The 11907-nt window shown below is 40.5% G+C and overlaps 1 protein-coding gene across 9 annotated transcripts; it reads right to left on the reverse strand.

The window, feature by feature from the left end:
* Window positions 1-1493: 1493 nt before the first annotated feature.
* On the reverse strand, window positions 1494-10712 carry LOC116313985 (proton myo-inositol cotransporter-like). 9 transcript variants are annotated; one of them, XM_031731856.2, is made up of 13 exons: window positions 9730-10161; window positions 9181-9650; window positions 8819-8978; window positions 8430-8641; window positions 8212-8320; window positions 7913-8076; window positions 7419-7533; window positions 6934-7059; window positions 5826-5944; window positions 5056-5208; window positions 3203-3375; window positions 2181-2249; window positions 1494-2066 (listed from the first exon to the last, which is right to left on the reverse strand). In XM_031731856.2, the coding sequence occupies exons 1-13, from the start codon at window positions 9777-9779 to the stop codon at window positions 2058-2060; spliced, it is 1929 nt and encodes a 642-aa protein (XP_031587716.1). In that variant the 5' UTR covers window positions 9780-10161; the 3' UTR covers window positions 1494-2057. The 9 variants fall into 9 exon arrangements, 8 of the variants coding, with proteins under 8 accessions (XP_031587716.1, XP_031587718.1, XP_031587719.1 ...); XR_005613889.1 differs by having other exon boundaries at window positions 2181-3375; XM_031731858.2 differs by lacking the exon at window positions 9730-10161 and adding an exon at window positions 10627-10712 and having other exon boundaries at window positions 1494-2249.
* Window positions 10713-11907: the final 1195 nt, after the last annotated feature.

Consider the following 11907-nt stretch of genomic DNA (forward strand, 5'->3'; position numbering starts at 1 on the left):
ACCACAGCATAGAAAATAGCCGACGCCACCACAGTGTCATAAAATGTCCTTAGGAGTGTCCTGTTCACCCCCAAAGGACCTCAGCCGCCGTAGCAGGTGGAGACGACTTAGACCCAGTAGAGTGGTTGAAGGAAAAGGAAAAGTGGGACAGGTGAGGTGCATTTCATGTCCCCCGGTGCTATGGGGGACAAGCATTTTTAAATAAACATTTCAAACTATTTACAGAACAATCAGCTGTTCTGCATCAAATCTGATGCCACACAAATCATTTGTGCCACTCCAAAAAATAATTTCTATCCCCTATGAGATAAAGGAGAACAACAGCCTGATACCTGCAGGCCTGACAACAGGAGATGTATCACTCCTGTAACACCTGTAACATTCAGCAGTCGCCTCATTGTTCTGACACACAACAAAACTATTGACTACACTACACACTAACTACACAAGATTTGCGCTAAACGTCTCAAATCTCTCACATCTCAAAGCACCGCCGTCACTCCTAAAACCTCCCCCCGTATCTTAACAACTAGATGCCACGTTGCCATATCATTTTTTGATTGGTCGACATGGTACTTTTTTGGACAAATAGGAAAGGAAGAGGGGGGTGGAGTTTGTTTTTGTTCACAGTCGGAGAGTGCTTTCGAGCCTTTTTCTTATAAAACGCCGTTTTTACCGTTTCTTCCCGCAGTAAATATAAACAACGACAGTATTCAGGAAAAAAACCAAACATTGGATATTTTTTTTTAATCATAACTCTGGTTTTACGTGGCCTATCAACACAATTTAAAAACTGGTATAACGTCCACACTTTTTCCGTCAATTGTTCCGTCTGTCCTGCTCACATCTCCAATGGTTGTACACGTTGTCATTAACGTGGCTTCACTGCACATCAGCCATGCCGCTTTGCCAGCTAAAAGACCGGTGTCGGCACATAAGGACGCTGTCATAGCCTGTCAACCACGTTGATTAGCTGCGTATATAAGAATGTAAATCGCATTATTGGCTGGACTATGGGATAAGGTAGCATCGTTCTAATACAATATGGGAGCAGCCAGTCACTTACTGACTAACACTGCAAAACAGAATTGTTAAAGTTTTAATTTTAATTTCAATTCAGGTTAATTTTTTTGTGCGCAACACAAATTTTCTGTGCGCAGAGACCGTGCCAGCAGTGCGCAATTGCGCACGTGCGCAGCTTAGAGGGAACATTGGGGGCATCCCATTGTTTTCTGGGCCACACACAGAAGTAATATATTAAAACACTCTGTGGAACAGCAGCAGGAGGACACCAACAGCCTCTGGGAGATGTTCTTTCTCAGGATCTTTGGGAAGTAAAGTCTCTGTTATTCTTTGTTTCAGTGTTGTGAGCACTTCAACAATTTTTCATGCCGTCTTAGACTCTTAGAAATGATGTCATGTCAGCAACTTCAATTACATTTGAGCAACACTCAAATGACCTTTTCACACAAAAACTGACTTCACAAATCAGGCTCTTTTGACATGTTTATTTATCAAATACGACATTGGTGAAAAGAAAACAAAACACACATATATTGTAACTTTGGAAACAGTTAACTTTTCATATACAAAATGCTGACCATCTCATTTATCCATAAAATTCATTTATGGCCTTTTAACCTGAAATGCTTTCTCCTCGAAACTGTCAAGACAATCAGCTCTGTTCACCCGAGGGAAAACTCTGTCCCATACAAAGGTGGTAGTGTCATGAGTCTATTCTTTTTTCCCCCCAGCACAGGAGGGAAATCCATTCATTTCAAACAAAAGCAGAATGGATCTGTAACTACAGATCATGTCGTTTTAGGTATTAAGCATTTTCATGTTTCCATGTGGACGTTTTGTGCAATTTCCAAATATATCTTAACCTGTGCTTGATGTACAAAAAAATAAGGCCGCATGAAAAATATTTAATAAGAAATCAATATTTGTAAATGCCAGCAGTGCCAATAAAGCAAACTGGTATTTATCAAAGTATCCCAGTGCAAAAAGGACATTCTGTTCAAAAGCCCTCTGTGGGACGTTGTTCTTGATCACCATTATCTGAGCTGCAACAACAAAGGTATAAAATTGAACATTTTGAACATCAAAAGGCATTTTTCTTTGTACTGTAACATAACATCAAAGTTTGTAGCACTTTAATACCTCGATGCATTACTTACAGTTATATAGGCTATGGCACTGTCTGACTCCACGGCTCCATAGTTTGCTTGGCTGAATTCCAAATCATGCTAAAAAAACAACAACTTGCTATAGCAATCTGGCACGTAGGAAACATACTTTATTTATCACTTTATTTTATTATTTATTGAAAAAATAAAAGACTTTAAAGTGCAAAGTCACCCACTTTCTAGATGACAACAGAAACACGTGATTAGTATTTTTGACACCAGCGCTGATTGGAGGAATAACCCCATGTTAATGATTTCGAAAAGATGTGCAAACGTCCATGTATGGCAGAAATCAGTGAAAGCAGTTTCATAGATCTTCAAATTCTCAAATCCTTATAATTTCACCACAATCATATTTTTGCCCGTATGTCATTTTTGTAGTTTATAACAGATGGATGGTCAGACGGAAATCATGCAACTTAATGGAATTAAAGATGTGAAGGTAAACGATGAGTCAGCAACCAACTGTGTGGTTAAAACAAAAAGAAAACAACAACAAAAGGCTTGTTTCTAAAAGGTTTCTCTCCAAGAAAATGGAAATATTTCACTCATTTTCATTGTGGTCTGATCAGTTTGTAAAACAAGGATTTTCTGATCCCAGCAACACTGTCACAGATTAACTGTGCCCACAGCAATACTGCGTAGACACCAGTCAATATTCCCTTTTTATTAGTGCATAAATGACGATGAGAAATAAGGAGGATATTCAAAAGTAAGAAATGCAAAGCAACCCGACTTCCAGGTGAGATAAAGGCAGAAGTAAAACTAAGAAGAAATTTGAAAAAGTTGCTTAAATGAAAGAAAACACCAGTTAAAGTCAACCCCAGGGGAGCTCTAGCCTGCGTTTGGTCCCGTTCAATCACAGCCACCAGAGGGAACCGTGAATACCTTTTCCTCCCCGCAAGAGCAGTCATCCCAGGAAAACCAAAGGACAGAGTGGAAAGCGAACTCATCCCAGTCTACTCTACATCTGAGGCGTCGTTGTCAGAGGGGAGGTAGTTGCTGCCTTTTACCCGGATGTATTGGACATGACGATTGTCGTTGGGTGAAGGATCTCCACAGGAGCAGAGCTGACCTGCGAACAGGTTCTCGATCTCTTCCAGCTGTAGGCCCTTGGTCTCTGGGAGGCAGCCCAGTACAAAGATGAGACCCAGCATGGCCAGGCCCGTGTACAAGAAGAACGCACCTGGAATACAGGGATTTTTGGAGTTAGGCTCAAAACTATGAAGTTCTTGGCTATAAATTAAAATTGATAAATGTATGTGTGAATTGTTTATGGAAATATTTAAATAGGGAAAAAACAAAAAACCTAATAAACAAATGCAATTCCTCTAAATAACCTTAAAATAACCATAAAAAGCTATGTACACTGCTCAGAAAACTTAAACACAGCATCAAGTCAAGCTTGCAGGATATTGATGTGGTCAGTTAAGTAGCAGAGGGGGTTATTCATCAGTTTCAGCTGCTTTGATGTTAATGAAATTAACATCAGGCCCCAAAACAGGAATGGTTTTACAAGTAGAGACCACTGACATTTTTCCCTCATCTTTTCTGACTGTTTTTTCACTTGTTTTGCATTTGGCTAGGGTCAGGCATCACTACTGGCAGCATGAGATCATATCTGGACCCTATAGAGGTTGCATGAGGTAGTCTAGCTCCTCTAGGATGGCAAATCAATACGTGCTAATGCAGAAGGTTTGCTGTGTCTCACAGCACAGTCTCAAGAGCACAGAGGAGATTCCGGGAGTCAGGCAGTTACTCTAAAAGAGCTGAACAAGGCTGAGAAGGTCCTTCAGTAGGACCCATCAGCAGGACCAGTATTTGCTCCTGGCAGGATGGAAACTGCCAGAGCTACAAAATGACCACCAGCCAATCACTGGTGTAAATGTCTGACCAAACAACCAGAAACAGACTTCATGAGCATGGCCTGAAGGCCCAATGTCCTCTAGTGGGCGCTGTGCTCACTGCCTGGCACCGTGGAATCTAACGGGCATTTGCCATAGAATACAGAACTGGCAGTTCCACCAACCCTGCTCTCACAGATAAGAGCAGGTTTACCTTGAGCACATGTTATAGCCGTGAAAGTGTCTGAAGAAACCACGGAGAACATTATACTGCCTGTAACATCTTTCAGCATGGCTGGTTTGGTGGTGGCTCAGTGATGGTCGATGGAGGCATATTTCTGGAGGGACCTCTACATCCTAGGCAGCGGCACCCTGACTGCCCCCAGACCCCACTCCGGTGCAGTTGGTCCTGGGTTCCTCTTGGTGGACAACAATGCTCAGCCTCATGTGGCAAGAGTATGCAGGCAGTTCCTGGAGGATGAAGGACTCAATGCCATTGACTGACACCCACGCTTGCCTGACTTAAATCCAATAGAACAACTCAGGGATGTTCTGTTTTGGTCCATCTAACGTTGTTGGGCTGCACCTCAGACTGTCCAAGAGCTCAGTGATATCCTGATCAAGGTCCAGATGTATGAAAGCCCCAACGTTCTCAGGCATGCATACAAGCAGGTGAGGGCTGTACAACAGCTGGAATGAAGTTCAGCAAAATGGACCAGGCTGCCGCATCATTTTTTCACTTTTTCAGGGGTATCTTTGAATAATTTTCATTTCCATCAAACGACTCGGGATGCTTACGTTCCAAACACATTACCCAGTCCATATCATTTTTTCCCCTATGGAGGTCTGATCCTTTTACTTTTTTTAAAAGAAGTATTTAACCCAATTAACCACAACTCAACCAGCAATAAATTCCAAGTGTGTGTCCCTTTCTTTCGTTTTTTGCTAAGTTTTATACTTTTAGCTTTTCCAGTTACTTAATCTCCTAAAACACTTTAGCTGCTATCTTAATGCAGTCTTACCATAATAAGTAAGAAACTCTGCAACATGGAGAAACGTCAGAGACACCAAGACATTGAAGATCCAGTTGACCCCAGCTGAACAGGCGTTGCCAGTACTGCGCGCCCAAAGTGGGTAGATCTCAGAGTTCACTGTCCAAGGCATGGGGCCCATACCTGTAACATTCAAAGAGGTTGGGTATGAAGAAGCATTTTCTTACATCTTGAAAATGTTTTCTATTTCTATTTCCATAACTCATTTCTTAGTGTCACATTACAACGTATTAAAAAGTGATGATTTTGTTTTCAAATTTGCAAATGTTTGAATAGACATGATTTAGTATAAAAGATGGACCCAGATTCTCTGTGTGAAAAGTTATACTAAGGCGTAAGTGCCTTTTATAAGGAAGGAATTTTTAAGGCAACTTTTAAATGAGATCATGTGTTTTCAGAAAAGTCATTTTCAGATGGGGCGACTCATCTGTAGATGGTTTATTATTTGAATGACAGCCTGTTCATCACAAGTTCAGCCAATAAGACAGCAATGCAACAGTCAGACCGAGCGCTCACTCGTCAGCTTTATAATGTGTCTTCACTGAATGTCACACAGTAGCCATAGCCATCATTTATACTGTCCAAGTTACCTCACAATCATCTAACTAAATTAGGGGAATAGACTCAGCATGTTTAGGTTCAGCTGCAATAAGATGGGGATGGCTATGAACTTAGAAATAATAATTAAAATAACAAAATAAAAACAAATACAAACAAACAAGAACAAATAAATTTTAAACCTGGAGCAAAGAATGCGAGGTAGAGGATGAGGCCAAAAAGAACAATCCAGGAGTAAGATGAAGGACAGTAGTTGTAAGCCCAAATTGGATTGTCGCTTGCTTCTGTTCCATTGGAACACCTGGATTAAAAATAAAAAATAAAAATAATAATAATAAAAAACAGAAACCATATTGTACTTCATAAAGCCACGCTACTGTTTTACATTTAGATTTTATTTCATTAAACATAACGTTATCAAATGTTTTACTTACCTTACTTTCATTGTATTGCATTTAGATTTTTACTTATTTTGTTTCTTTGATTTACTTAACTTTTGGATTGAATATTTGTTTTATTTTGTTTTTTCCCCCCTTTTTAAATATCTGTCACATTATATTTTCCTTTTATTGAGCTAATTATCTCAATTTTTGGGATAGATAATGCAGTTTATCTTAATAATATTTGATCTGCAAAACAATCTATTACAGTGCAGGTCATAGACAGTTATACTTTAATACTTCAAGTACTACTTTTAGTAGTATTTAAAACTGGATCTTAAAATAATGCTCAGACAAATTAACTGAAGGTCAGGAAGAGATGTGATATCCAACTCAAGTTTAAAACACACAACACATCACCACACCTATGACGTAACATTGGATCCTGTTAATGTGACACAGACAGGAGGCTATAAAACTCCACCCTTCTGTTCCTTCTAACCATTGTCTTACAACAAAGAGGATCATTCAAGTTAATAATGGACAGTTTTATCGGCATCTGTTTGTATTTAACATTACATTATATATGTAAAAGATGTCTGCTGATGGCATTGCAAGACATCCCTGTGTTTTTGGTTTTGGTTTTTTACCTTGAAAATGATTGCATTAGTAATTAAGTTGAGATTATATCATGCAGGCTTATATTTTTTCCATGAGTTTGTTAGCACTGTTATTTCACTACTTCTTTCACTTTATCCATCCACTTAGCAGTCATATCCAAGAAAGAAATCACTGGAACATCTTTCAGGACCTTTCAATGTTTTGTGAGTTAATGCATACAACTTCCCTTAAAAGAAAAAAAAACCTACAATCATAAACAAACAAAAACAAAAAAAAACAAATATCTGACCTTCCCCAGGCTGCATGATCCGTGGATGACTGATTGACAGGAACACAGGAAGAGTCGTACACGTTGGTGCCGTTTTCAAGGAAACAAAATCCACAATCCGGATCCAGCATGCAGCCTTCACAAGACCTGCAGGACAGAGATGAATGCAAAAGCTCTCACATAAGACACCACCAAATCTACTGAGCAGCAGACATCAGGCTTTTAAAGATTAATCAAATACAGCTATTGTTGGAGATAGAAGGAAGAGTGAGGGGTTAAAAATCACCAGACATGCAAACACACACTCCAAGAATGAAAGTTAGTGAAATCATTTTCACAGCAGTGAAGAAATACCAAGATAAGCATTGACACTTAGCCACAAAACTGTCATAATACAACCAAATGTTGAATGACAACATAGACAGGAAGTTGAAGTTCCCGCATGCTATGTTGCAATGCAAAAATAAATAAAAAATTAGTGCAGTGTGATTTATTTATTTTTTTACCCATATGTCCTGCAGGTTGAGTTTTGAGGGTCTAATGGGTGGAAGGTTATAGGAGGAGAGTTCTGGGCAGATAGCAAGAACCCAACTGCCAACAGAGCCAGACTGAGACCGGTGCCTGCATCGGAAACATAATGAGACAAACACGCTGAGAAAGATGGAAAATCCTGGAGGGGTGTGTGCATAAAGAAACAGTTCATTTTCATATACCTGAATAATATGATTGACCAAATATAATACTACTACCATAAAAAAAAAAAAACACATTAGTTTTACTTTTGAAGTCAGTCTGGTTGCAAAAGCCCCAGAGATGTTTACATGAAAATGACCCCAGTCCTGCCCACTGTAAACACTTTTGGACTTAGTTACAGTAAGAACACACTTTTATAGTTTTATTGTTGATTTGTGACAAATTATGTTAAATTAACTTAAAAGAAACACCCCCCAAACTTAAAAAAAATGCATCTATCAATCAAGTAATCTCTGTAATTACAAACCTAAAAGACTGCCCAGGGTCAGCTTCCTGCGACCCACTTTCTCAACAAGCCAGACTCCCAACAAGGTAAACACAAAGTTGGTAGCTGAAGTTGCTGCAGCCAACCATATTGCCTGTTTATCATCACGCACCCCAGCCATCTGCACAATGGTTGCACTGTAGTACCTAGGATAAAGCACAGGACAGCACAGGATAGATTTACAGAAAACACACATGCTCTGATGTAGCGCTTGAGGTTTTACAGCAGTGGTTAGCATTGTCATGCGGTCTGAAACTGAACAAAACAAAAAGTCAGCCTACATGACGGTGTTTATCCCAGACAACTGCTGAAACATCTGGAGCCCACAACCAATGATGAGAGCCCTGCGAGTCGGCGAGTGCCTGAGGATACGGAAAATAACAGGCCCACCTAAAAATAACCAGGAAAAAAAAAGAAAACACACAGTGTGATTAAGCACACGCAGATAACACCTGCTATGGTGCACAACTTACTTTCCCTTTTCCCAGACATCGTTTACCTCCATTTAAATTTTTCTCTTCTTCTTCTTCAATGCTGGCTCTGATGGTGTCATACTCCTCGTCAATGTTCTGGCCTCCTCTGATCTGGCTGAGAACCTGACGGGCCTCTTGGCTTCGGCCTTTTTGGAGGAGCCAACGGGGGCTCTCGGGCAGAAAAATAAAGCCGAAGAACTGCAGCACGGAAGGAAGGCTGGAAAGGCCTAACATGTACCTAAAGCATGGAGAAGACACAACCTCTTGGAATCTGAAAACTCTGGTGCCCTTATTGGCATTCACGGCAAAGATCCAAATAATGGTAAAAAAGGGATAAATCAATTTAACCAAACTAAACTAAACCCCTGTCATGTAAAGCCCTTAGCACAGGTGAGAGAGCAGCAATGCTGCGTACCTCCAGCCGTCTTGTCTCAGGTAGCTGAAAGCCCCATCAACCACACTGGCAATGAACTGGCCACCAGTGATAAAGAGGGAATTGATAGTGACCAGCTGACCTCGCAGGTGAGGAGGGGAAACTTCTGCGATGTACACAGGAACAGTCATGGAAGCAATGCCTAAAGGCAAGGAGGGGAACAGTTTCATGCTAATGTACAACAGATGCATTCCCACAGACAATTCATATTACATCCTAGCTCTGTGTTTGAATACGGCAAATATTGAATAATGAAAGTCAAACAAAGGGCTCCTTATAAGGAGCAAAATCATAATGGTGACTTTACCTCGATACAAGCTGTAGTGTTAAATAAAACAACTCACCTATGCCCAAACCAACTGTAATTCTGCCAACAAGGAGGACCACCTTGTCTGGGGCAAGACTCAAGATGATGCCACCGACAGTGAAGATAAAGCTGGCCACAAGGATACAGATCCTGCGCCCCAGCCACCCGTTCAGGTAGCCTCCACTCAGGGCAGAAAGCGCTGCAGCTCCCACAGTACTGGAAACCAGCAGCTCCTGCCACAGAGCATTCAGGTTCATTTCCTTCTTTAGGAGAATCATGGCTCCAGAAACCACTCCAGTGTCATACCCAAAGAGGAATCCCCCCAAGGCAGAGAAAAATGCCAACAAATAGACAAAAAGTGGCTTGGGGGCATCCTGGTCTAGGAGATTCTCATCCACATGCCTAGATGGAGGTCCTATGAGACTCCGCTCTCCATCGTCCCCGGCTTTCTGTCTCCTGCTGGCCATAAGGTTGCTCATGTGCTCCAAGCTGTACTCATCATAGCTGCTGGACATAGGAGAAACCAGAGGTTAAGCTCACCAGGGGTTGCAGGTCACCACTTTATTAAATAAGCCAGGTGACATACTTCTGTGAGGAAGTGGCGGTGACGTGTACATGGATGCAGTCATTTCCCATTAATACAGATTACAAAAAATAATCATTTTGTTGTTGTTGTCGTTTTCCCCCCAACAAAAAAATAGCAATATTTTCAGTGCCACACTTTCCGTTAACCTCTAAGTTAAAGTCCAAACCTGGGGGTGTTTTTAGGTGTCCAGCTCGAGAAAGCAATACGTCGTGATTTTAGCAGCTATACTAGCTAACTTTGATGACGACAACATTTCGTGACAAACTCCTGTGGTTAACCGAGCGCCAGATTCTGCTAGTGTCGCAGATTTCGGAGTCGCGTCGTGGGAAAGCTGCCTAAACAGTGTAGGTTGATGACTTTAAACAGACTTTAGATGTTTTTGTTCACCACTGACAGCGCTACTGCTTTGCTCTGCGTGCAGCCATGTTTGTGCGTGAGGTCACGTGCCCACCCGGCTACAAAAACAATGTTGTTTCTTTTTTTCAAACTGAGTGTTTACAATGTCCCTACAGCACCGTGCCAAACTCCATCCAAAATGTCATTTTTAACGAATTTGTGCTCAGCGGAGACTGTTGTGCACGTAAAACCAGAGTTGACAGCACATGTATTGTCTACTCGAAAATTCGGCAGAGATGTGAGCGAACAATTTTCATTCAGATTACTTTTTTCCCCATGTATATATTTTTCATTCATCTATTTTTCATTACTTTCATGTGTATTTCCGAATGTAACTTCTACTTCATTTATTCGTATAATGCTAAAAGTACGGAATGGTAAGTGACCCTTATGCCCCTCGTCCCCATAAGTTATCTGTTTGCAGTAAAGTCAAATAAGTCGCATTATTGGACTTTAGCCTGTCAGGTCACCTTAACTATCTGTGAAAAAACTCTACCATACCTGTAAAAAAGCTGCTTTCCTCCAGCGCACAGTGCTGCTGTCGATATGCTCTTCAACAAACAGGAAGTCTGTTATGTGGATCATATGATATTATCCCTGAAAAAAAAAACGTAAACACGCCCATTTGAACTGTAAAATGTAGCCCAACTGGATCTTTTTATGGTAGTCGTGATTAATGAGCCAAGACAGCAAGAATTTGCACTGGCCACAAAACATGGCAAAGATTTTAACTGTGAGCACTTTATTATGCGCTATTAGTAAGTTTGGGCAGATTTAGATGGATACGTTTCGCGGAGGTAAATATTAACTATTACTTTAGAGAACAAACAGACACTTGACAGATAAAGACACGTTTTCCACCGGGCTTTCCTACATATAAATTGTGCAAAAAGCAAAACCCATCCAAATCGTGGTCTAATGTATACTTTAAAACACACTAAGCAGTCTTGAGTCCTACAATAAAATTTCAGGACTACAATCTCTAAACAACAAGTGACCGAATACAAAAAATATAACATACATCAACAATAGCATAACATGAATGCCCAGTGGTCACGTGAATAACACTGATTATGTGTTAGTGGGTGGGATATATTTGTGAAGGCTAAACAACTGAGTCAGAGCATCTCCAATACTAAACTGTTTAGGAGCAGTGTTAAATCAGCAACAAGGTCATGAGCCCTCAAGGCTCACTGATAGCCTACACATGGGGAGCAAAGAATGGTCTGTGTGGTCCGATTCAACAATTCATGCATGTTCTGATAGAAAGGTGTGGGAATACAAAGTGGATCATGTTTTTGTTTTTTGTTTTTTTTGTTTGTTTGTTTTCTTTTGGGAAGTAAACCAGAGACAACCCTGGTGATATCAGTCGCACAATTACAGTTTGAATCTTGGGGGGGCATAATTAAGGTGGAGGTAAAAGATTTCTGGGAAAAGTGAAGTCATGAGTACCGACGAAGGTGCCAACAATGGATGCATGAGGATTAGAAATAGATTTAGAAGTTTCTCTTCCTTCTTTCTTTATTTAAGTAGTCTTTCAGAATAGTTTTGAATGATAAAAAAAAACTGCTGAAAAGTGAAGATATTTAGGCATATCACAGGTTCATCCCCTACACTAAAATTACAAGAAAAAGTACAGTCTAACTTTCAGTCTTCCTCCTGTGATCGATGACGTTTCTTTTATCTGCAGACATTTTTAAAAATGAGCCGTGGGGTTGTACCCAATGCTAAATACAGGAAAAATAAGATATGACCACGATGTCAAGCTGATATTCTGTGCTC

The sequence above is a fragment of the Oreochromis aureus genome, linkage group 7 (genome assembly GCF_013358895.1).
Source record: "Oreochromis aureus strain Israel breed Guangdong linkage group 7, ZZ_aureus, whole genome shotgun sequence".
NCBI lineage: Eukaryota > Metazoa > Chordata > Actinopteri > Cichliformes > Cichlidae > Oreochromis > Oreochromis aureus.